Source organism: Lepisosteus platostomus, chromosome 18 (assembly GCF_059453375.1).
Source record: "Lepisosteus platostomus isolate fLepPlt1 chromosome 18, fLepPlt1.hap1, whole genome shotgun sequence".
In the NCBI taxonomy this organism is placed as follows: domain Eukaryota; kingdom Metazoa; phylum Chordata; class Actinopteri; order Semionotiformes; family Lepisosteidae; genus Lepisosteus; species Lepisosteus platostomus.
Window position 1 is genome coordinate 12,768,853 of NC_142628.1, and position 27,054 is coordinate 12,795,906.

At 38.1% G+C, this 27,054-nt stretch overlaps 1 protein-coding gene across 2 annotated transcripts; it reads left to right on the top strand.

Moving 5' to 3' along the window:
• chrm4a (cholinergic receptor, muscarinic 4a) lies at positions 1 to 26,839 on the top strand. Of its 2 annotated transcripts, none has more exons than XM_088611450.1 (2): positions 1 to 396; positions 22,966 to 26,839. In XM_088611450.1, exons 1-2 carry the CDS (start codon positions 342 to 344, stop codon positions 24,441 to 24,443), a joined length of 1,533 nt encoding a protein of 510 aa, XP_088467576.1. In that variant the 5' UTR covers positions 1 to 341; the 3' UTR covers positions 24,444 to 26,839. The 2 variants fall into 2 exon arrangements, with proteins under 2 accessions (XP_088467576.1, XP_088467577.1); XM_088611451.1 differs by lacking the exon at positions 1 to 396 and adding an exon at positions 1,128 to 1,235.
• Positions 26,840 to 27,054: the final 215 nt, after the last annotated feature.

Consider the following 27,054-nt stretch of genomic DNA (forward strand, 5'->3'; position numbering starts at 1 on the left):
CTGCTTCAGTGCCTGTAAGCTGTAAAAAAAAATCAGATCCTCGCAGATGAGAGGCACATCTGGGTAGGATCTAAACCAGCTCTTTTTTTAAAAAAGAAGTTGGCACTTCGCTCCAGGGTTTTCTTTCCCCAGTAAATGCTGGACTGGTCTTGTTTTACAACCAGGAACTGAAGTAAATTTAGAAATATGTAAAGGCGTTGCTTGCAAAAATGACGAGAAAGGGAAAACTGCCCCCAAATGAAGACAATCACGACCTTGCATAGTAACTTTTTAGAATAAATTATATAGAAATTTGAAAAGGGATTTTGAACTTGGTTAAGACACTGGAAAACCATGCAACCATGAGCTGCCATAATCTCACCGGAGCAGACAGGTTTGCGCAGTGGAATTTATCAGGTAAGTTATCTATGAGTTTGTTCTTTGCTTTAAATGCGTATGTGAGTGATTTACTTTGCAATTGATTGAAATTTCGCCGATGAAATAGCTTAACATTTTAAAATAAAATATAAAGTGATGGCACGGAACAGACCAGTTTGAAAGAAGAACTCTAAAACAACTGTTTGCAATAACGCCAGAAACACGTCTCGTTGTTGCTGTATCACTTACAGCTGCTATTCGTTACAATAAATTGAATACAATCAATCATCGATCAGTCGATGGTTTTGTCATCTCGAACTTGTATATTGTACGTAATATACGTTATTTGTCCCGAAAATGGATTATGTTACCTGAGTACTAATCAATATACTGAGACTATACAAAATTAACAGTAGGGGCTAATAGGATTTTCATGCTTCAGGGAATTCTTGGGAAACTTCCATGCAGACGCTCCAAATGGGAAGTCATTAAAAAGGCTTCATTGCTAGAAAGATATTGTCTCGGTATAATCGACAAAAATATTAAGAAAGTAAAATCAATAGTCAGCTGTCGTAGTTTCTTTAAAAAGTACTGTCAAGGGGCTAGTTGAGTTTATATGAAACACTTTTCTCGGTTAATTACGTTTTCTAGTTGCAAATGAAATACCTGCGCTCCTGATTATCTGCAGCTGTGTTGGCGGATATTGATATAACGAGCTAGGGTATCTTTATCGTTGTTACCACCTTTTCTTTACAGCCATGAGGAAACTATTGTTCTTTGCACTCAAATGTGGCCAGTTTCTGAATTTCTACAACCTCGCAAAGCAAAATTGTGAAGCACAGCACTTCAAATACAATCATGAGAAGAACGACAATAAAGTAGGTCACTAAATACTTCTGAGTCGTAGACCATTATGGGTTGTCATTTGTATTATAGCACCTAAAGTGACACTTTTAAACGGTGAATTTTAAAACCATTAACATGATAAAGCACTTCTCCATTGTCCATACCGATAATCTGGTGTTTGCTTATACAGTAACACTATTCCTGCCACAACTCAAAAGCTAATATTCAAAACACATACTTTTATAACTCCTACTTCACATCTATTTCATAAGTAACGGATGTTGTATATGAAACGACTGAATGTATAAACGGACCAATATAAAACTAAGATTATCAAATACATTTGGCACCATTTTAAACAAGTCGATAACACCCGAAAACACTACTACGTGTCTTCCAAGAGATACATTGTTACTGTGGGACCACAATAAGCTTGGTTAAAGACTCCGAAAATCTTTTTGCATCAGCCTGTGAGTACAATTACTCAGCAGTCTCAAAATTAAACAGCCATATCAAAAACTAAGGACTGCTGTATACAGTGTATAAAAAATAGATCATGGTAAACAAGAGGACTCGAGCATACCTTTTCCTTCCGTTGTTTCCGAAGAGAAATGCAATTAACTAAGTCAATAAGCGTGAGATAAAAATGGTTACTGCTGTTCAATTCCATTTGGCCGACCACCATCATAACTGTCTTTGTATTAAATTAAATATGTGCAGTACATGTTATTTCAATGCAGTTCTTTTTGTGTTCATCCTATCTATGAGGTAAAGTAAAGTATAGGACAAAGCTATCGCTTTGATAAATGGAGTTTAAAACAGAAGTTAGCGAGGGTTGACAACAACCAAGCTCAATCAGACTCAGCTGTCTGTAATTAGCAATCGCTCCTGACAAACCATTCCTCTCCCAAACGGTAAAAATACCTACGAAATCCATCTCTCTCTCTCTCTTGCATGTCTTTATACCCCACCCAATCTCCACCTCTGCAGGTGCCCCTTTGTCACCCTGCATGGGGGTCCTGGTCTCCTTGTCCTCTGGCGGGGAGGTCAGCCCTCAGCCAAGCGGGTTAAGCCACAATTTCGCTCCATAAGGTGTTTGTCATTCCTCGTGAATATTCGTTATCTAACAATGCCCATCCGACTCTCAAAATAGCTTAGCGCCACGCCAAAATTGTGTGTTACATTTCTTCTGCCTTCATCACCACTTTTTCTTCAGCTATGGAAATGTTACTGTATGGCTCAGGTTTTCTGCACCTCCAGTCTCAAGAAACTGCGTAATGTAAAGTCGTAGTGTCTTTCAACGACTAGAAAGGTTACAAACCAGAGAAGATCGTTCGGCCTATTTAAAATAAAGAAAGCAGTAATCAAAAACCGACAATAACGATATCTCGCGTTACAGTATCTTTTGCAGTCCAAGCAATAAAAAAGTATTATTGTCTGAAAAGCACGACAATTTTTAGACTGCGTTCTTTTTTGGGGTTAAAAGAGTAAGCAAGTCTAATCAATGAACACGCACATGGCACGGACAAGTGTAAAGGAGTTTTCTCCTATAGCTGCGCTATTTTATGAAGGGTTTAGCGTAGGTGGGAGGCGGTAGGGTCTGTTTTAACGCTCCTCTTGCATTCTGCCTGTTGAAAGACTAAGACCGTGCTCGGACAGTTCGTAGCAATACTGGGTCGTTGCGGCCCAGCAATCTGAACGACTGATACGACAATGTGGTAAATACTAACAAATCCGAAGTCTGAGGAATGTCTATATCGGTACTGTTGGACTTCTAGCCTAGAAAAACAGTTATCAGCTCAGGAGAGTTTCATTCAACGGCTGCGCCACCACAGCTTCAACATCGCAGCTTGCTCTCGATAGTTTCCGTACACAGCAGAGTATAACACTGGACTGTACAACTGTACTGTATGTGCTGTAGGCGACGTTCACAGAATTCTGCCTTTGGTCATTAAGTACTACCTGTTTAATCAGGTAAGGCTGAAGGTAGAATATAACAGCTTGCAGTTTTCTTATTAAATGAATGTACTTTTTGAACCGCAGAACAAAACAGGTATATGAAGTAAGACGAAATGGTCTTTCAATCATTTCCCTGGCTCATGCAGTCTGTCATCTTTTCGTTTCCTGCTCGGTGCATAAGTGGGCATCGCTTTTTTATACGCCGTATCCCCAATTGAAATGAATTAATATTTTATTGGCGTTATCTTCAATAACTTAGCAGAACTAACTTCAAACTGCAATGTTTCGCCACTTTAATTTAGTGTTCCGGGACATCACACCGGCTTTTATAAACGCTGCTGGAACAGTCCGATATTAAAACGCATACGGCAGGAACAAAACACCCAAAAGCTTCATTGGCAGAAGGTTGTTTCTTTCGTCTTGTGAGCCAAAGATAGCTCTGTTGCAGCGCACATTCGTCTTCGAATTGACAAGCATCTCTCAGGTTGAACCTGAAGTTTAGTAGGTCAATGACGTCATTGGGGTGAGCAATTGATGCAATCTGAACACTTGCGTATTCAGTTTTTTGGTCACGTAAAACTATTTTGTGAAGATGAATAGACTCTTTAGCTTTACAGGCGCAAAGGTAGTAGCTATTGTATTTTAGCACTTACAGCCCTGGAGTGTTCAAGTGGCCGGACGTGGACAAGAACTATTTTGTTTTTGCATTAATGGTCACAGGCGACTTTAGCACCAAGTCCATGTTTTGGTTTGTTTTCATGTTTATCACTCTTTTAAAAGCTGCAATCAAGGCGTGTGTAAGGGCGTTAATGCGCGCACACGACACGAGATATCTCTGTGCATGAAGCAAAATGAATCTGACACGATATTATCTGTTTTACAGAAAAAAATGAATTGAAAATGAAGCCGCATTAGTGATCTTCAGAATAGAATTTCTTTTTATTTTTCTACTTCTATGAAACAAGTTTAAAGAGTAAAACGAGGCTGCAGAGTCCCATTAAATATATTTTACTCAACATAATGCACATATCTCATGTACTTTAAGAATACATCTTATGAATCATAAAAAAAAACCTTTATCTACATATTTTCTTCAATGTCAACCATAACATTTAGAGACAGAAATGTGTTAAATGTAACTCTCAAAATCTGAAAAAAAATAATTAAAAATTATGCTACTTATTTACAGAACTTACTGTATTTACAGAAATCTGAGGCCAGCATCATGATATCAGCCAGGACTGGTAAAAATACACCAGAGATCTGAACCAGATATCCACCTGATGCAGGGCTATACCATATGGTCTATACCATATGACGCCCATGACAGATGTGTAAATGAGAAAGAGGATTCTTTTTAAATCTGATATTTAAAATGTCAGTAAAAAATTAAAGAACCTCTATAGCTATCACAAGTAATGAGAGCCATTAATTTAATAGGATATTAACCTCCAAGATAGTTACAAGGGCTTTTACTCATTAAAAATCCTTATTGCTGGAATATCTTCAGGTGACAAAAGCTTTGTTCTCTGGTTCAACTGTTTGCTCTATGGCTAATGCAGTCTCACTTTGTAGCATTAACAATATTAGCATCAGCATAGCCAAACAGAGATAACAACCCCATTTTCCTGAAACTGTGAACTTAATAATAGTTGGTTAGAATGAATGAGAAGAAGTATGATCAGGCAAGGTGGTGAGGTCTTCAGACGTAAATTGGAGAGACAGCTAATCAATCTCACTGGATACTGGGATCCCTGGACACTGTGGTCATTTGGAGTACTTAGGTTCTCTCTCTGTGAGGAGCTTGATAAGTCAATAATTAATAATAATAATTGCTTACACTTATATAGTGCTTTTTTTCTGGACACTCCACTCAAAGCACTCTACAGGTAATGGAGACTCCCCTCCACCACCAACAATGTGAAGCATCCACCTATCAATTGAGCTTTTGTTTAAGTCTCTTACAGTGTCAAAACTAACAAATGAGCTATCTGCCTTTTGAATTGGGAAGAAGACAAAGAAAGGGTTTTCTGAATTGAGAGTTGGACTGAGAGAGGAGTGACCCCTTTGTGAACTGAGAGTGGGACTGAGACAAGGGTGACCTCTTGGTGAACTGGGAGGAAAAATGAGACAGGGGCAAGGTCTTGGTGAACTGGGACAGGGACTGAGACAGGGGTGAGCTCTTGGTGAACTGGGAGTGAAAATGAGACAGGGGTGTCTTCTTGGTGAACTTGGACAGGGGTTGAGACAGGAGTGACCTCTTGGTGAACTGGGACAGGGACTGAGACAGGAGTGACCTCTTGGTGAACTGGGACAGGGACTGAGACAGGGGTGTCCTCTTGGTGAACTTGGACAGGGGTTGAGACAGGAGTGACCTCTTGGTGAACTGTGAGTGTGACTTAGACAGGGTTGTCCTCTTAGTGAACTGCGAGTGGGAATGAGACAGGGGTGTCCTCTTAGTGAACTGAGGATGGGAATGAGACAGGGGGTGTTGTCTTCGTGAACTGTGAGTGTGACTGAGACAGGGGCATCCTTTAAATAGTTTTTTGTTTGTTCTGGATACAGCAGCATTTGCTAAAGGAATTAGAGCAAGTCAAAATCTTCAGGCCCTGTAAATGTCAAGCAGAGATCACAAGCCATCATTGTATGATGAAAATAATTGTATTATGTGCTACTTTATTCAATTAAATTGGAGAACTCCATTAGGGCTTTGAAGATATCATCAGCAAATTTGGGAGAATATCTGGATGTTACATAAATTTTATCAAATTTGAGGCTATAACTAGTTGTTTGGAGACAGCACCCTCCACCTACTGTACATGTCTTCCTTTCCACATGCCTCCAAAGGCTTCCTTGAATCCTTCCCTGTTTCAACAATTTTCCCATAAAATCTAAAAATAAAGGAAGATATAGCCAGGTGGCAGAGTTTGCCCATGTCATTACTCAGAGAGGTTATAAGGTTTTCTAAGAGTGTAAAAATTAAAATTATTCACGGATTCTCGTATTCTATTCGGAGTGATTCCAACATCTCTCTAGTAAATGTATTGTAGAGGTAGATGATATTATATAATGTATTTATATTATATAGCATCTTGTGGGTAAGGAAAAATCTTAACAGGAATCTTCAAAAATCACAGTGTCCAGTGTCCTGTTAACAGCTCTTCAATTGGGCTTCACAGTGTGGACACCTAATGTAATGATGAAATAGGGTGTAGATTCCACAGGCTGGAACAAAAAGCTGTGAGCTGGGTTTCCATTCCACTCAAATATATTTTATTTATGATAAGAAGATGCACTTTGTTCATATCAAGTGCAACACTTTGATCTGGAACACAATCTGTAGGTATAGCATTAAAGAACATTATCCTTCAATGAAAAATATCCCTTCAAATGCCAGTACTGTATGTGGTAATCCAGATTACCAGCCAGCAGCAATCAACTAGTTTTAAAGAATGGGAATGGCGTGATAAGCATACAGAGTTTGCAGACATTTTTGAAAATGGTTAACCCAAAATCGTATTCACAAGCAATAACATCTCCCACTAAGCCAATACATTTTTCTGGTGAGGAGTTTGATATAAGAAATTTTGACTTGTAACCTGCTTAGATGACTGTAGGACGAGGTAGTCAGGCCGGAGAGTGGAGTTAACCAAGGGGTAGCTGCAAAGGTGGAGCTGAGAAGGAGGAGGAATGCAGAATACGGGCAAAATGGAAGCTCACTTGTGGAAGTTCTATTTTTTATGGAAGAGAATTCATAAAGAATTTAAATCCCTCCAGAATGTTCATTCAAAATGCCATTGCAGTACTTGAGTTAGATTCTGATGAATATGAAAAGGGATGAAATGTGTGTTGGGGATCTGGTACATCTACAGTAACTTGCCTAGCTGAGGGAATGGCAGCCTATCCTCAAGAACCCCCTCTCACTATTGTAGGGAAAGCACTAGAGAGTTGCTACAGGGGTATAGATGAGATTAGTGGGAGGAATATGAGATTGGTGCACAAAGGGAAATCCCAGTTGCGAGATTACATACAGTACTGTACATACACAGGAGAGTGGAAGTAGGTGAGATGAAGATCTAGCCTTCCTCCCAAACTTCTGTTATAAACTCCATTTAAGTTGGAATGTGGAAGAAGAGCTTGAAATACTCCAGTACGGATTTTTTCTACTTCCTGTGGTTTAAGAATTCCCTGGCAGCACTTGTCGATAACCATGAAAGCCAAAGAACACCATCCACTTTGAAAACGAAGACGACTCGTCACAGATACTAAAATGGGTATTATTTGCTCGTGGGAAGATTTTTCAAAAGAGTTTCAATTTGCTGCCTGCAGCTCGGGTACTGCAAGGACTTGGGAAGGAACAGATTTATACAAATTTAACAGTATTATAGTAAACGCACTCTCTCGCTTCCAACGACTAAATATAAGAGCAGCAATTTTCAAGTTCTTCCTAAAGTGGGAACCGCCCATGATTCTTCTTTAAGCATGAAATGTCAACTAGAATCAGAGACTCACCTTCACTTCTTTTACCAGATAATCTATTTCTTCATTTTTGGAAATCCATGACATTGCTATACATTACAAATACTGTGCCTTACAATCTCATTAAAATTCAACCCTTTTACACCTTAACCACAAACACAGATTTGTATTTGGACGCCATTGGCCGATTCCCATTTTGCTGTATGCTTCAAGAAAATGTATTCTGTATGGCAAGGTTTGTGGGAACCCTCCTGATGTCTCTCTTAGGCGTCAGATGATTTCAGATGAGAGGCTCTTGCGTACTTCAGATAACAAGGTTAGCCGTTTCTGGAACATTGGCAGTCCATTTTGGACTACTTACGGACTCCCTCATCAGACGTTCCTGTGAATTGATCAGCATCACATCTGATTCATCAGAAGGAACAAATGGAAATGATCATGTGTCTCTGTGGGCTATGAAAACTTTTAAATGAGAGGATCCATGACTCAGTGGTGAGATGAAATCTGAACCGATCATTTCATGCTGTGATGAAAATCTGAATTAATCAGTTCTTGCTGTGGAGACAGAACAGAAGCCAGAATTAAGTCTGACTTGCCGGTAGTAAAATATTTATTGCCATAAATGAAAATATATATGGCTAAATACCAAAGAGCTGCAGATTTCTCTGGAGGCAAAAGCTATGATTTAAAATGTCTGCTTTATCCCCCAGTAATTTAAATTATTTAAGATTTATATTTTTAGAAATAGCTTAGCTATCTTTGGATGGACAGACACAAGTATTTCAGTTTGAAACTTGCCTTGTGTGAAATAATGTGCTTAATTGTAAATGGGGTTGTGTGGCTTTTTTCAGTACAGTCGTGTCAATGTTTACATATCTGGCAATGCAGCTGGGGTCCTAAAACTGACAGACTTTGTCCAGGCGTTGAATGAAACACTGTGGATGAATAAATTTGTGTTTTCATACCAATTTATGGCCAGCAGCACTCAAAGTTCTTCTATCTTTGCAGTCACAGATGTCTCAAACTAGCAAAAGCAAGATTACGGGCCTTAAGTGAAAATCCCTCTGTAGCATAGTGAGACTTGAGACTCTCTTTTGGGTTTCAGCGTCACACAATTTAAACAGTGACTCCTGCTGGGTGCAATGACATTTTTGGGGGTTTGTAAAAGCAGTTTAAAAAATCTGCTAAACAACGTTTTAGGTTCTATATAGAGGCATTTCTTTAAATAACTTCATCACTGTCCACTAAGTTTACAAAATATTTTAAAGATATACTGTACAACACTCCATAGTAAATATAACCATCCCTACAACCATAGTAAACGAGACCAACCAAATAGCAGAGTGTATATTTTATTAGAGTGGAAGGTGTCTGAAAAAAACACTGCAAACAGGAGCTGTCTGTAAAATGTGAAGGCAGAAGATGGAATGAAAGGGGAAGAATAAATAAAGTCTTGACTACTTCTAATTATTGGATAATCATCTCCAGGTGTCCTCCAAGAGTACTCCATTGCTCTCAAGACAAAGTCTCTAGGTGTAAGTCATGTTGAATGTCAAGTTGAGCTCCACTGTCAATGTGAGCTCTGTACCATGAATAATGTAACCATGGAAGAAGAAAAGAAAGAAGCTAAGGAGGCAACATAGAAAATAATGATAAAAACCAAACCTTATAGACCTCTGTGATCAATTTGTAAAATTGAAACATAATTAGAAATGTTTTGCCATCAGACAATTCTGTAAAATATTTGTAAAAGCTGGAACGGTATCTCCTCTATTGGCAAAAATTGTCTTGTGGGTCAGCAGAATGGACAGGCTTGTTTTGTTCTATATCGACATCTTCAAACAAGGGGATAGGAGCTTATCTTCCTCTTCAAAGAGTCACTTAATCAAAGACTATCACCTAGTTACCGCAGATGCAATTCTGGTTTAGTACTGTCTCTGAATGCACACATTTCTCTGACACCACAAGGAAATCTAATCATATTGCTAGATATTGAAATATGCCCAGATCTAATAAACTTGTTTATGGTTTATAAAGCTCTGGATCACAAAATCCCTGATGGAAAGACAAATATGCATACATATTAGGTATTTAATACATAATTGTCATGGATTGATTTAAACCAATTGTAAATATCATGGGAAGAAAATACTGTAAAGTGTTCTACAAGGGGTTACAATATATACTCCACATAATGTGCTATATACAGTACATTATTTTGAATACCTGAAACTGCTGTAATTTAAAGAAATAAGGCTGGAACAAGTATAAACTGCAATTTAAGAATATGCGAATTTCTAATATCTATACTCCATGAGGAGCAATACGTGTATGGAAGGTTTCAAGATTTTGCGTCAGTTTTAGGGCTTCTTGTATTTTCTTATACAATCTCACTACTCGGTCTCAGAAGGCACTCATAGAGCAAACGTGTTTCTTGATGTTGAAATGCGACTGTCCACAGAAAGTGGATGTTGAACTAGGCTGCTCTTGCCTCTCTCACTTCTGTGTCTTCAATTCTCCCAAAAATATGCAAAGACAGTTTTCTGTGGATATCAACAGAGAGAGTGGATTTCAGGGGTTATATCACAACCATAATGCGATTATAGCAGAACACAGTCACATGCATTGCAGAAATGCTTTTGGTTTGTGATATGAAGAGTGGGGATTGGTGTATAATGGAATATCCTTTCAGATCAACCCTGTTCTCCCTAGATGGTCCTGATATTATTCAGAGCACATTTTTCAAACCTGACATTATTATCTCTATAATGAGTACATTTCTTAAGGAGACCTGAGCCTCTAGTCATTTTAAAATAGGTTTAAAACAATGATTACAAATTCAAAATCTCAAAGTTTTCTAAAATACATGAAAGCATTTTCTGTGTTTTTAAACTTCTACTGAACAGCCCTTAGATACTACTGAAACATAACAAATAGTGAAAGCAATGTTCAGTTATTTGTCCACTTGCAGCTTTGTAGTGAATAACAGCAGGGATGAAATGCATTGTTAGCCATTTTCAGTACAAAAGAGTTTCCTATTTCAATTCTGCTACAAGAAAAAAACTAAAACAATTTGAGCTCATTGATAGAAATTGGAAGAGACAGTCATATTGCGTGAAAGATTTGCAGGGAAGAATGATTCTAATTACAGTATCAATGGCATCAGCAGAAATAGCTGCAGTGTGTTACCATGTTGCTCAGGAGCTGACAAGGAGAATTAGTTTATACGAATGGTCAAGGACTGATTTTTTATTTATATATTTTTTTTCTATCGTGAAATGAGAAGACCCAGGTTCATGTTCCCATTACTGACCTGGTTCAGCAACAAGAAAAACAGTGTCATTAAAAGGCAGGCAGCTCTCTGCATCCAAAATGGATTCAGTAATGGAAAGTGTCAGAACTAATACTATCCATCACATTATAGAGCAGAGGTACAACTTTTCATACCTCAGAAATGACTGGTACACTCGCGTCATGATGAAATGTTTCTATTCATAATCATCATACTTTCAATCTCTCAACAGTAATTTTTCCCTTCTTAGATTTGTTTATTACTTTGAAGGGCACTGGCATAATTATAAATGGATTATTATATCAAAATAAAAGATAGAAAACATTTGGATAAAGGCTTAGATGCCACCTGTTCCCTATAATACTATCCAGTCACACACTCATTGGCCAAAATATTAGGAACTCTCATTTACTTGGGTCTTTGAGAGCCACAGGGACAATCTGAAGACTATGAGGGAAATGTTTCACAAAGTTTAGAAATATTTGGTGGTCAATGATACCTCATTCTTCTAGAAGGATCCCTTTTCAGGTGAGGTTGTATGATATGGTTAATGGTGTGTGTGATGAAACTGCTTATCAACCAGCTTTTGGGGGGACTAGGAAACAAAATGGACATTTCTCACATGTTCCTGAAGCCAAACCATGTCTTATCACGTTAATGGAGGGTTCCTACAATTTGATAAGAGAGTGTGTTATGACTGTACATGGACCCATTTCTATTCAAATTACAAATATTAATATTTATTATTAAAATAAAAAAAAGAAAATCAAACTGAAGAGGAAGAAGTACTTAATTTGTGGTGAGAGTTAGGATAACAGAGAAGAGGAATAAAACAAAATGGAGAAGTAGAGTTCAACTATAGGACGATTGTTTGCACTATTTTTTGCACTTAAAGAATCTGCTGGAGAAACACATCAGCAATTTAATATTTCCTTGTGGGAAATCTGACTCCTAACAGAAAGCAATGATTGGTCTCCAGGGTTCCTTCTTTAAGCGTCTGCTGACAGCCAGCTGAGGAAACTCGGCTAGTCTTTAAAGCATTTTTTAATTAATGTAGCCAATTCTACCTCTAATAGAATCACAGGAGACCGATAACTGGCATTTTTATTTATCAGGAGGATTAAATAGTTTAATTAGCTTGTGTGAGTAAGCCATTTCTTACAGAAAGCTTAGACATGGGAAGTTAAGTAATACAAGTATTAATGGCCTTGACACAGCACTGTTTTCATGTACTGTATACTTACTGAGTTGGTTACTGTGGAGAGAATCATTATTCATCTTTGAACAAAATTAACTTTCATATTCCAGTGTTTTAAGGGAACAATGCATTGGACTCACAAATTATCTTCTGTGTGAACAGAAAGTAATTTTCTATATTAAGACCTTTTCCAGATCTTAAATATCATGTCTTGTTCCTGTCAGGGGGTGAGTTGGTGACTCCCATTGGTAGCAGATTGACTGCTTGGGAGTCAATCAACAAGACAGACATTGATTAGACTTAATTTACTTAACGCTACAAATGAGACAAAAGCTACAAGTACAAAGCTAATGAGTACAAATGAGATTCATTTAGAACATGTAGCAACATATGTCTTAGGTAAATGTCAGATCTGGAAGTTCAGAAAGAAAACTGTAGTTCAAAAGAATACAAATGTTGCTCAGGGGTGGAAACTTGATCCTTTTGATCATTTCAGTAATCTCTGCTCTTTTGGCCATATAAAGTAATAACACATTTCCATGCTCTGATGGTAAATTCCAATTAGTAATATGTCCTTATCATATTATTTACAGACACTAACAGTATGCACATGTATATTTAAAATACAAATAAAACTCTTTATGTTGCTCAATGAGCCTTGGAATTAATGCATGATATTAACAAGATATGATCATTGACAGTATAAAGGCTCAAAAATGGACTTCTGCCTCCCGAAATTTCATGCCTATAGATTTACAAAAATTGCAGCATGCCTCTGAGAGACTATAAGTGTCTCATATTACATGTAGCGCAAACATTGATGTATTCAACTTGAAATATTCAACTTAGATTGTATATTTGATATCATTGTGAAATGTACCTGCAGCCCTCAGACTGCCCTCTGAAATGCCACAGATGGTTTCATCTTTTTAGGAGAGAGTTGTGTGTGTCACAGTGTTTTTTTTTAAGCATCTGCTGTTTGTTGATCCCTACTGTTCGGAGCTGGCAGCCGGCAAACCTCCCTGGTATTCTGCAACCTGCCACACTTAGATAAAATGTACTTTCAGACCCTTTGGGAATATTACAGTGTGAGCTACTGAGGTGTGGAATGCCTCCTTTGAAAATGAATTTAAATGCCTCATCATGCTTTTCAAAGGACCACAGCACTAGCTGTTCAACATTTTGCCTCAGTCAGGATGGTTACCTAAGACAGATTGGGAGCTCTAAAGCAAAAAGTATAAGGTACTTGATAATGCTTCTGAGCTCACCTGAAGCAGCACCATCATTGAATGATTTACTACATAACATTCGCTCTGTGTCAATCCTGGAAAAGATGAGATTCAGGGAGATGCTTAGAATAAGACCATGAAGTCCACAGACATGGTGTTTAAGTCTTAATAAAAAGCAGGAGAGAAAGGAATGAGCACTTCAGTGGATAATGTCAGTACACAATCTGCTCGAAAGAATCAGACCTGTTCATCTTTTTTGTATGATGAGAAAGCACCCAGAGCTTAAAAATGGGATTTCCACCGTGAGCAGGGTGCCAGCACGGCTCAAACAAAGGAATGGCCCTAGCCAGATGCAGATAATTTTCAAAGGTCTATTACGTTCCAAGCCTCACGCCACTAAAGGCTCAGCAGGATGGCTTCAAACACATTTCTCTTTTTCGCCTGACAGTTGTGCAGCTCTAAGCGAAGCGATTGGATATTTTACAATGCTTGAAAATCCAGGTGGCCAGTGTGGAATTCAAACAACAGCCACCCAGGACAAACAAAGGCAGAATGCTTTTATAACACTACTATTACAGATGTTTGCAGAGTAGCCAGGATATGCCATATTGTGACACAAAGAACTGTATGTTTTATTGCCTTTCTGAGATGCTTGTGGGTGTTTTTTCCTCAGGTTAGAAGTACAGTAGCTTGTCAGATGCCTCTGTTCCTATGTTGTACTGTAATTCCCATTCCACTGAACGGAGGTGTTTACTGTACCTGTCTTTACAACTGCCACACACTGTAGAACTGTAGAACTGTGCTAGTAGCTATTTGGCTACTTTATAGATGGGCTCGTGTCCGTCAAAAGCTAAAAATCTTTTCTGAGTGCCTCACCGCCCTGCAGCCTGTCCCCCATTCTGTAGCATTAAGCATAATGAAAGTCCTAAGAGTACAAGATTCCCCTTGGATGGGCCACTTGTCTGCCACAGGCAACTCTCCCAGCAACATCTGCACCTATTTTGAAAGCTTCTTTGACAGAAACAGCTGGGTAATGTACTTAATGATGCAATAGTGGTGGTTTCATTGGGGATTTGAACCCATGACATTCTAGAAATGGGACTGGAGGGCTAATTGCCACTCTGCAATCTCTTCTGGAATAGAATACAGTATACTGTGGCAATGCCTGAAGACATCATTGAAACATTACTTACCAACTGTGCGGCAAATGGGAAGATATGGGAATGCATGTAGTCACGCATTATGTCAAGAAATAGTACTGTATTTGGCCCATAAAAACATAGGAGTCCGTTTCTCTAGTGTTTAGTAAGTACATTTTTGGTTAATATGTTTTGATTTCAATAACAAGTAAGCCTTAATGTCAACACATTAGATTTACACCAAAATATTTAGACAGAAAATTAAAGGATATGAATATGGTTATTGGCTTGTCATTGGAAACCATGAAGCGGACCATTGATATAAGCAGCATCACTTTGCAGCCAGTTATCAATTTTTAAGATAGATAAGATTACTTTATTGGCCACATACAATTTCTTGTATTAGCAATTTGTCTTTTCACATACCCCAACTTGCTCTCCATGAGACACACAGACAGGGAGAGAAGCTTGGGGTCAGAGCACAGGGTCAGCCATTTATACAGCGCCCCTGGAGCAGTTGGGGTTCAGGGTCTTGCTCAGGAGCCCAACAGAGTAGGATTCCTCTGCCAGCTGCAGGATACTAACAGGCAACCTTCCAGCCACAGGCTCAGATCCTTAGCCACAGAGCTACCGCCCATAAAAGGGCATAGATTCATGTTTAAATCTGATTTGCTGATGACACTACACCCATTTCCATGTAGTTAGAATAGTTTCAAGATGGTATTGATTAAGCTAAGACCCAGGCAGTGATAAGTAACATTGTTCATGGCTTTAAATCCATTTCCATCTGTAACAAATCACATCCCTCAACATCTGTTTCTGCTCAACATACAGTACGTCTCCGGAACTCCTGTCATTTTAAAACATAGAGGATAGTCAGCATTTCTGTTTTTCCACATCAAGAGTCACGAAAGCTCAAGCCTTGCTGAATATCTGTCAGCCAAGCATAATCAAGGAAGGGAAATTACAGGATTTCCATGAAACTCGTTCTTTTCAGAAGATGCATTTCAAAAGTGTGTTCCCCCCCCCCCCCCCCCGATGACATCAACCACCCCTTAGAAGCAGTAGGAGAAGATACTCTTTGCAGTAGTTTCTACAGACCTTCTGAGAAGGAAAAGAAAGACTTTCTGAGGTCAGTGTGTGAGTACTGGAGTGGCTAAAAGGCTTTCAAACATTTCACATGAATGTGAAATTTGTTTCAGGAAATATTGTCTTCTTTTGTACCACTTTTGCAAATTAACTTTATAAAGCAAATTATACCAGGGTTTAATTCATTTTGAAGACTTTTTTAAAGAAATAAGGATCCCACGATATGCAGATATTTAAAGATTCTCTTTTAAAGATTAGCTTTTGGTTCCAAAGGTCATTGGAATGATCCTGTAACCCTATCTGCTATTATATTCTAAGCCTATCCAGATTAAAAACTGCCATCTGACTACAGATTGAAAAAATAAATAACCAAAATCTCTGCCTTTGTTTGCATAAGAACAGTAGGATTTTGAGAACATCTATCACTGGTGCTGAATGGGCACCAGTAAATGGGCAGTTTGAGGGGATGCATTCCTAATGTGAATCCCTGGAAATGCTGGGAACAAAGAAACAGGGGGAAGATTCATCCAGTATGTTGTAATGAACCAAATGAACAGATTTTCAATAATGAATGGCAAAACTGCTCAAAGAGAAACTTCCTAGAATCAATGTAAGGGGAAATTCTTCGATAAGGTCAGCAATGCAAGGCATTACTCAGAGGAATTTACATCTACTGGTATCTAGTTGGATTGTATGATTCCGTCCTCAAGTTCTGCTGTCATGAACTTTGTATTTTTTAGTGGCATGTCAGACTTCAAAATTGCTGCTCATGTAAAGCTTCATTCAACCAGGAAAGGCGCCCCTCATGCTGTCTCGTGTTCCTGCAAAGTCATGTCCTACATTGGAGAGCTGCTGCACTGCTCCACAGACCCAGTGGACTGAGAAATTATTCCAGCATGATGAAGTTGCCGGTCCCATGTTGGGCTCACTCTCTTGGACTACTCTCAGCTATTAACCTTCATGAGCAGACAGGCCACAACAATAGTTCTTTCTGCACAGCTGTGAGCACATCTGTTTGTAGGGGGCCTCAGGCTGTCTTAACTGGAGGTTGAGGTGAGGACAGATTCAAGGCAGAATGTTAGAGTTCTTCCCAGATAATTGGGATAATGGATACTTTGGTGCTGGACAATTTTTTTTTCTTTTAAGCTATAATGGATTGATTTCCTTTTTTTATTTCTTCAGCACAGCCTCCGAAGTATTTTTTGCCTAGACTGTTTAAGACTGTTTGCTTGCTTTACTTTTTGAACAAGAAATCACCTTTATAAACATCTTGGGCCGTGATTTTGAAAATAATAAACCCAGGTAAAAAGAAAGCTTAAAACAGAATCTTAACACAGAATACCTCTCATCCTGTGTGATACATCGTGATGGCTGTGCATTTGTAAGGCATGTAGCTCTGGTCTACCTCTGCTTGCTAGTATTCGATCCCAGTCACTGGTGGGCTTAGAGCAGACACAACGCCACTCCCTAGGTAACAACAGACTGCTGTCACTGCACTGAGCCCTGTCACATGCAGTATTAACATTGCTATCTCTTAAGAACATACAGTTTTTTAAACAGACTTTAAGAAGAGGCTATTCAGCCCTTGCTATTATGGTTAACTTAAAGCATATTGATTTGAGCTCCAAACCAGGCATTCTTGAAGGCTCTCATGGAATTTGTTACAACAATATGGTTTGGCAGCCTATTTCAATACCAAAAATCACTGGAGTAAAGAAATTGCCTGCTATTTTCATTCTTGCATACTCAGTCCCTTCAATCTGTATCCCTGCTCCCTCTACCTCTGAGATATGCAGATGATATCATTCAGAACCCAAATGATTGCATTTAAGCCATCCTTTCCATTCTACTTTTATGTGCAGTGGCAGTTTGATAATTTTAATCTAACAAACTATTCGGTTGTGTTGTACTGTAGCTCAGTGCTACATAATCATTAGTATCAAATAACACTTCCAAATACAGTACTTGGTCATTAAAGATCCTATGGCACTCTTTGTAAGAGTAGGGGTGTTAACATCTGTACAGTATGTAAATCTTTGCCTTTCTGTCTACTATATCTGATAAACTGTGTAGTATTAGTGGACCTGCTGCTGCATGTCTGTCATGCTTCGCCCAGGAGGGTGCTGTAATTGTTGGAAATCCCTTTTGGGATCTCTTTGGATGAAAAATTGAATATTTTAATGATGTTATGCTATTTCTCTAAAATTTAACATGGTCGAAATAATTTCAAAATCCAAGGAAAGCTTTTCGTATAGCATGATCTTTTTGTGATTGGGAAATGTTTCAGAGGTCTTTCAGTGATGATTAATGTTTCAGGCCCCACTCACTGAAATTAAGTCAACTTAATTGCAAAAGCCAACTTAATTTCATTCACTGAGTGCACTATAGACTCCGATTTTCAGGTTGGTTTGGTGTTTGAATGTGTCTACTTAGCAACACATATTTTATTAAGACTTAATTACAAAAAGATAACGGAAAATGTCTGTGTTATTGGAAACAAGATGTGTTTTTCCTCCTCGGCTGAACAGAGTAGTCTAGACAAAGCAAGACTAGAGCTCAGTTCACCGTTATTAATTCATTATTTATTTCTACAACAACCGTTCCTGTTTGCTCAATTTAATATGCGTGATGTCAGAGACACTACACTTAACAGACAGTGGTTGTATCACTTCTACAATTTACAATTTACTGCTTTGTTCTCATTATTTTAAAGAGCCATGACTAAAATGCCTGCAGGCCATTTTGAGTTTCAGCAAAAAAAAATCAATCAATCAAGGAACCTTATGGTATTCATATGAAATATGAATCAAAAAGAAACTATTTTCATCACCCCTGCTTGGGTAAAATATCAAATTATAAAGACAGCGGTCTTTAGATGTATTTTTAACTTGAAAGAGCTACTGTATCTTTTGATATATACACAGTACACAACAACAAACAAACCTTCATCCTTGTATGGAAAACTCAATACAGAAGCATTTCTTTATACCCGTGCATTAATTTGTGAACCTGACGGTCTACTGGCAAAATAACTTCAGTGGACGAGAGTTGGGTTTAGTACTGTAAGTCTGAAAGAAAGCTAGTGAGTAGATATATTTACAAGTGGCAGAATGAGAGAAAAAAAACTTTTTGTTCTTATAAAAACATGAATTACACAACATAATTGCATACTTGTTGGTTAGACACAAGAAAGGAAAAGCCACCATCAGCCACCTGGACTTTTAATTAGTGATTGGTGGGTCGGTTGAACATTTGACTTAAGTCGGGTCTTTGTTCCTATTAAGAAACTGCTTCTTAATTGAAGACAAAAAAAACATTCAAAGACAGAATGCAAAGTTTCTGAGTCGCTGTACTGGTGTGTACTCCAAGCCCAAGTGGAGCTCTGCAACCCAGAGATTGTGAGCTTGAATTCAGGTTACCTGACCTGGCAGTTCAGACAACTGCGAGATGGGCCCACCCACTCAGAGGGCCGGTGGGCTTGTTGATGCGGCGGACTCACTAATATCCTCAGTTTAAAAAAGTAATACTGAGGCCCTCAAACTAAAATATTTTTATTACCTCCAATTTGTATTCTTCAGATACCATGGTTGGGCCAAGGAAATCACATGGCCAAGTTCAGCCCATCTGTCACATCTAACATCCTAGTAGTCCATGACTCAACAGCTTAACTGTTGTCTTAGTTCACAGACCCAAAGTGTGTGTGTGGGGTGGGATGCAAAAAGTGCCTTATCCCTACCAAATAAGCAACATGGTTATCTAAAATCTCTATCTGCTTAATTTAAAGATCAATCCCTGTTATATACAGTAAATCAGCATTTACTGTATATTTTTGGATTGTACTGCTAGTAATACTAAGAACATACAGTAAATGTATTGTTGAGGTGTACTGTATGTGGAAAAAAAGTTTGAAAGAACTAATGGACTAGCCAATATGACTGCCTGTTTGATTTCTAATCCCAGTCCATCACTGGTGGTGATACAAAATTGGGTAGGGTTGGGGATCTGTCAGCCAACGCTCTCTTGTGACCTTCCTGGGCACCTCCAAGCTTTTGATCATGCTGGGGAGGGACTCCCCCCATCCCATTTGGTGCTGATCCTCCTGGCTGCTGCTGTGGAACTAGAGGGGCGTTGGGTAATTAGTTCCTGGATGAGCTTGTGTGGAATTTAGAACGCGTGGGAATGCCAGGGCGCTTACGGGAGAAGGGACAAGTCGTGACAAATTGCTATTCCTAAACTGGATGGATCCCAAACAAAAAATAAACTGCTTGTGTATTCTTGAAAACAAGAATCCAACAGGCTTTTATGATGTATTTGCCGGTTTTAGAAATTGCATTCTTTTGCATATGATTAAAAAATCATTCACACATATGCAGAACGACTGTTAGTTTGAAGCTGAAAGCAATCCTCAGTATTTGTGTAGTTGTGACTTGTAGAAACACTATTATTTCTATTGGTAAGCTATACTCTTTCATCATTTTTGTCCAGATTAATCTAAAGAACTTTCCATGTGTTTTTCATTCTTCAAAGCATGGCATTGGACAAATACAAGAACATTAAAAGAACGAGATAAAAGACGTTTCAGTGGTAACTTACAGAACAAAGAATCTTTCTTGCCATGTTCTTTCTGAGAACATTTTGTAACTATATTGGAAGAATTCATTAATTAACTTTAACTGGATCTTAGTTTCAGCCAAGAAGGCACCACGTGTCTGCAAACAATTTAAAGCATCTGGAATATGTCAAGTGTTGTTGAGTAAGTGGTGATACTATAGTCTTTTATTGTCTCCATACAAATTCTGAATTATATCACAAATAAAGGTGTACGTTCTACAAAGAAGACATTTTACACTTCTAAAAAAATATCATAATAGGAATCATAATAAGTATCTATATCCTGTGCTGCAGAAGTACATACTCAAATACAGCGATTTGGCCAGCAGAGGGTAGTCTTCGAAGAATTTATTCAAACCTTCATTAATCCTCTTAAAGCTAACAAAAAATGTATATAAAACAGTAGCTTAATGATAGCTAAAAACATTGTTTTATTTGGTATATTTTAAAACACTTAAAAATGTTTAGTATTAGATTTGTTTAATCCATTAGTTTAAAACCAGGCTGATGAAATATGGTCAGATTCATTAGTAATTATTTTAACAAAGTAACACTTTTTAATATTTAGCTATATGTTTTTAAATAATGTACAACATCTAAGTATATACTGTATAACTGTACACAAACAAAACTTTTGGTACATTTCTTCAGCTGCTTCGCATAAAACCATTCCCTATAAACTATAAATTTAACTTATTTCTTGATCAAGATACACTGGTTTATTCGAGTCCTAATCAACATCATGCCCTTTCTCTTCTGTCTTAGAAGGGGGCTTTGTTGAGAAGTCCGTCTATTAAAATGTGTGTAAATGTTTTCAACTTCCTGTCATGGCCCAGTTAGAAATTAACATGGAGGTGCCTTGGTCTGCAACAGGAGAGTGATTAGGAAATAACTGTAGCCTTGCTGTGGCTGAGGAAAGGGGAAAATTTCACAAATCAATTTCTGAGCGCCTTGCTTCTGAAAAGTCTTAAATCGAATCCCATTTTGTTTCTCACAGAACACAAGTTCCTTCTTGTTTTGTGATTAAAGAACCTCATTAAAAATGGCTTTTCTAGTCATCTTTGGTTTGAAAAGCCAACTTAAAATATTATTAACCATCAAATCTGGGCCACTCCTGTTTCTCTTTTACTTCGTTTGACTGATTGCCTTTCTTTTCAGTGAACTTTGGGGGCAAAAGCTTATTTACAGTTTCTAATGAAAGAACAGTAATAATTTCCTACAGTGTGTTTCAAGAAGATATACATGCAACGCAGTAAAATAGCAGACAAATGAAGAGAAATATTAAACATTTCCAACATTTTGTAACATATAATATGAATGATACTGTAATATCCTGTCTGCTCTGAGCATAAAATAATTAAAGTACACCAAATATGTATTTTTTTCCAGAACAGCAATTACATTAACTGTGCAAAATGTTTAAAGAAAAAAAAATTGAGTTATATTTGATATTAGAATGCATTTAAATGAATGAAATTATTCATCCAATGGAAATTTCTTTAACATGACAATGTAATATCCTTGGTTCTGGGGTCATATTTTCATTAGTCCATTTTAATTGTCAGGGTCAAATATATCAAAGAGCATGCTGCAAAGCTGGAAGGTGGGAAAGAGAAAACAACAAAATGCAAATGAGCTTCATTATTTTCTATTTAATTATGTATTAAAACTTGAGCATTCCCAGCTTCACTTTACAGAGAGGTACTGTAGTCAGAGATAAAATGAGTCCAGATTATTTTTGAGATACAATAAGAATGAGCTACAACAGACCACGTCTCAGTGAAAATTGGTAGAATAAAACATTTCATTCTCAGTGCTTTCCTTCCATCACAGAACCAATAACAGCTAAATCTCCTTGGGAAATTGAAAGTCCAGACACTCAGATTAGGGAAATGGTTAGTCAGAAATATGTAGGAATTTAATTATGAAGAACATCCCTTAATCTACCCCGGCTTAGCTAAATTCTTCCTGAATGCTGTCCAGTTCCATTTATTAATAAGCTTGCTTGGTGTAAAGAGCATTTAGTTTAATGTTAATCTATATTATAGTTGGTTTGATTGGAACTTAAAATACTTTTCAGCACTGATTTTTTTCAGCCCTTTTAAAGTCTTTTTTGCAAGCACATATCATGTTTATACAGAATTCAAATTATTAGGGGCATGAAAACAGTTTCATACTTTCAGAATTTACTTCAAACAAAGGAACAATGTGAAAGAAATCCTACAGTATATGAATGTCCAGATGCTGAGCTCACAATGCTCTCAGCACATCCATACTGGAACCTCTGACTTCAAAACACATTCTAGACAGACAGCATTCCCGTGCCTTAGAAGTCACACCATGTCTTTATAATTGTCTTTGTGAAAAAAAGGGCTTTATGGTCTTGTTACAAACTTAGCTACAGTTTAGCTAATGACAGCTTTCCACTTCATCAGACGTACAGTATTTATACTAAAGGCATGCAGTATTCAAAGCAGGATCTAGGTTCAGGCACAAGCTTGATCTAATGGTTGACAAAAAGGTCTTAATAGCAGGAAGTTCCTGAAAAACTCGACCACTGACTGTGCATTGCCCTGCATTAGGTCACTGAGCAAAAGACATTAAATCATTGTAAGTGACTCTACACTGTAGTTATTGATGCAAAAGCCATCCATTAGCTTGCGAATGGATTTGGTTAAAAGAGTGTGATATTTATAGTTTTTTTTAATGTATTTCTGCATCTGTTCTATGGATAATATAACCGCTTTTGTATTTCCTTTGTTTCAGGCTCCATGTACAACCTACCTGGCCATGCCTTTCAATTTGGTAAGGAAAACCTCAGCTGCATGGATAACAGCAGCAGTGTGGCTAATGCTGACTCTGGAGGACAAGAGTCACTGGAAAGTCCCTACAAGACTGTGGAACTTGTATTTATTGCCATCGTGACCGGATCACTGAGTCTGGTCACGGTGGTGGGTAACATTTTAGTGATGCTTTCCATCAAGGTCAACCGCCAACTGCAAACAGTGAACAACTACTTCCTGTTCAGCCTCGCCTGTGCGGACCTGATCATAGGTGTTTTTTCCATGAACCTGTACACCGTGTACATTATAAAGGGATACTGGCCGCTAGGTGCAGTGGTGTGTGACCTGTGGCTGGCTTTGGATTATGTGGTCAGCAACGCCTCCGTCATGAACCTGCTGATCATCAGTTTTGATAGATATTTCTGTGTGACCAAACCGCTGACGTACCCTGCAAGACGGACCACAAAGATGGCAGGGCTCATGATTGCCGCAGCCTGGATCCTCTCTTTTATCCTCTGGGCACCCGCGATTCTGTTTTGGCAGTTCATAGTCGGGGAACGTACTGTCCCAGAGAAGGAGTGTTACATTCAGTTCCTCTCGAACCCCGCTGTCACTTTTGGGACAGCAATCGCTGCCTTCTACTTACCCGTGGTAATCATGACTGTCCTGTACATCCACATCTCCCTGGCAAGCCGGAGTAGGGTGAGGAAAAACCGCCCAGAAGTGAAAAAGGAGAAGGCGACGAAGTCCACCAGCTTGCTCAAGAGCCACATCATCAAACAGAACAATAACAACTCCTCCAAGCCCAGCACCGAAGTCAGCACAGAGACGGTGAAGAACGGGAAGATGGAGCAGTCAGCCACCACGAAGGTGGAGTCTACTGTCCAGCCAGAGGAGAAAGAAAGCTCCAACGACTCCAGCACAGCCAGCATTGCCCCAAAGGATGCCAAAGAGAGAGCCAACAGCGAAGCCATCTTGGATGGACAGAACCCCCTCCCTGTGAGAATTAACCCTGCCTCCAAGTGGTCCAAGATTAAGATAGTCACCAAACAAACTGGAAACGAGTGTGTTACTGCCATTGAGATTGTGCCGGCTCATAACAGCACCAATAACACAGTCCCTGCTAACCGGCCTGGCACGGTGGCACGCAAATTTGCCAGTATTGCCAGGAGCCAGGTGAGAAAAAAACGACAAATGGCAGCTAGAGAGAAAAAAGTAACCAGAACCATATTTGCCATCCTTCTGGCGTTCATTGTAACGTGGACCCCTTATAACGTCATGGTGCTGATTAACACATTCTGTCAGTCCTGTGTTCCTGATACTGTTTGGGCTATTGGATATTGGCTGTGTTATGTCAACAGCACCATCAATCCTGCATGCTATGCCCTTTGCAATGTAACATTCAAAAAGACCTTTAAAAACCTCCTGATGTGTCAGTACAAGAACATTGGCACCAGATAAACCAGAGGGAAGCCACATCTGCAACATGACGCTGAAGGTTCTGAAGCAATCTGCAGCTGCCAGTCGACAGAATGCTTTAAAGTGTTGAGCTACACCACCATGTCATTCTTTCATCCATCACAAAAGGGATGATTATGCCACGATGCAGAAGAATGAGCTTTTCAAATGTCAAATACACCTAAAAAATGACCAGGTGGGGCTTCAGAAGAATTTGGCAAGCAAGAATCGCTGACTAATACCGAAAGCTCCAAGTGCAGATAAGGTTCTTTTTGCAGAAACTGCTGCTACTTTAGAGCATGACAGACTGCGAATTATGTATGGATGGCTCAGAAGATGAAACGCCAAAAAGCAAAATCGTTCAGCTGTTGTTTTTTGAGCCGCCCTACGACAAGACAATAAATCAGAGAAAAAAACACATCCAAGGTGATTAATTAGGATTCGAAAACCCTTCAGGCTGTGAATCAAAAAACAAAGGAAAATTTTACCACCTTCTGAAAGTGTATATTTCTACTACTTTATTCCATGCCTACTTTGAAACCCATCAACTCACCTCATCAAGCTCATAGCAAAATAACACATTCCAGCATCCATGTGCTGGTTGAACCCATTTGACCTTTCAATGTGTTGACCATCAAAGTATATGTTTAATGAAAACCAGCATCTCTCCCTCTGACTGATGTGACACTGCTCTCTGGAGACTCTGAGAATATGTGCAGGGTGAAAGCATTTGGGTTAGTATTTTACTCACGAAAGGGGAACAAAAGACCTTAACAGCCTTAGAAAAATAATCCGTTTTGAGTGTCTGAGCTTCAGAATATCGTGGATGAAGACTAAAAGAGTTGTTTATAAGAGAATTAGAATTATTTACAGAGGACATCTTACTGTAGCTATGAAGGACTTTGAGTTTAGAAGAGTCCCAAAGGCATTATTCAGCTAGCAAATGTATCTTAAAAGAAAATGGTCAGGTCAAAACTTTTAAAATTTAGTATGAAAACCATTTTTTACCATTTAAAATTACCTTCCCTAAGAATATTAGTAACATTCTACTAAACTGCTAAATGTTGGAGCTCTTCTGATGGACATGCATTCAAACCAATGGAACTTGCTGAAGGTCAGTCTTAACAGAAGAGAAGCAGTCAAAATGTTTAAATCGTGTTTAATCCTTCTTGATCACTCACACAAAGATTCAAAGGTGACACTGAAATTAAATCTTTATCAGTCAGCTGTGACCAGCCCTGTTTCAATTTGGATTCTAGCAGCTTCTTTTTGAATTACCAGCTACCAGCAAATCAAAGACACACAATTTAAAACAAGAAAATCCAGGTGGATGAAAATTTAAAACAAGGTTTTAAGCATGTGAATCTTTTAACACTAAATGGAGAGAAATATTTGTTTTGTATTCCACTTTCCTGCTTGAACAAAAATGTGTAAATATGAGGCCAATATATTCTGTAAAAGTCTTTCCTTCCTATGTATGGAGAATTATTACAATTTCACTTATGTATAAGAGTCTGGATGTTTGTACTTCTCTTGTATTTGCGTTCATTGTAATTTATCTCTAAGTGGTATTACTTTAAAAATGAATATGAATTGTAAAGCTACCTTGTCTGCAAAACAAAATTTAATGAAAAGGAAGAAATTCTTTCTTTTATTTTTGTTAAAAGCGGCGACTTTTCTATAACACAAGAACAAGTAATATTTGATTTGTTTTGGATGCAGTAAGTGATTGTTTTGCTTATGTTCAAATAACGTTTTTTCACCATGATTAAAATTTTCTAACGCCAATCTGGTAAAGTATAATGACCCAACAGTTATTTCCTGTTTAGGAGGATGGACTAGTTTTACTAATGCAAAACAATTTTTTTCTCTATCCTGAACATGGATAATCAACATTATCCTGCTGTTGTCTTATTCCTTTATTTTTCCTGCAATTGACCTTAAAAGGCACAACATCCTATAAACTAAAATCTGGTAAGGTACTGTATAAATCCTGTTAAAAATACAACTCAAAGAAGCGAAGACTCCTAGGATCCAAGTCCCATTTCTAGATAGAAGCTTATACAGCTGAACTGAAAGCCTTAAAATCTGTGTTTGAGTTTGATATGAATTTAGTTTCATGGAAACCAGCGATATATTGAGGAAATAGTATGACAACTGCATTACAAGGCTGTATCTCCTTGTACAGACTGGTTTCCAATTATCTGGCAACAGGTATGTAATCTGCTAGTAATTTAAAAATGTGTCAAGAGTATGTTGGTGAAAAAAAAAGAATACTTCTAATATGGCCGATAAATATTATGATACTATGCTTAAATATACCCAGAAAAAATACAATGTGCAAACAATGGTTTTGTTTTTATTATTGCCGATATGCTTAATAAATATCTTTCAGTGAAGGATTTTTCTTGGGTGGTGAGTGCTGTACTGTAAATTGTGGGATGATAATCACTCGTTGTAAAAAAATAATTATTTTCTACTATAATAACTTTTCAGAACAATTCCAGAAAAAACAGGCTTAGCTGAGAAAACATGTTTATTTTAGAAACAATGGGGTATCCTTGTTCTAAAATACTTTTTAGGTAATTAGGGAAACTACTTTAGGAATGTGTCA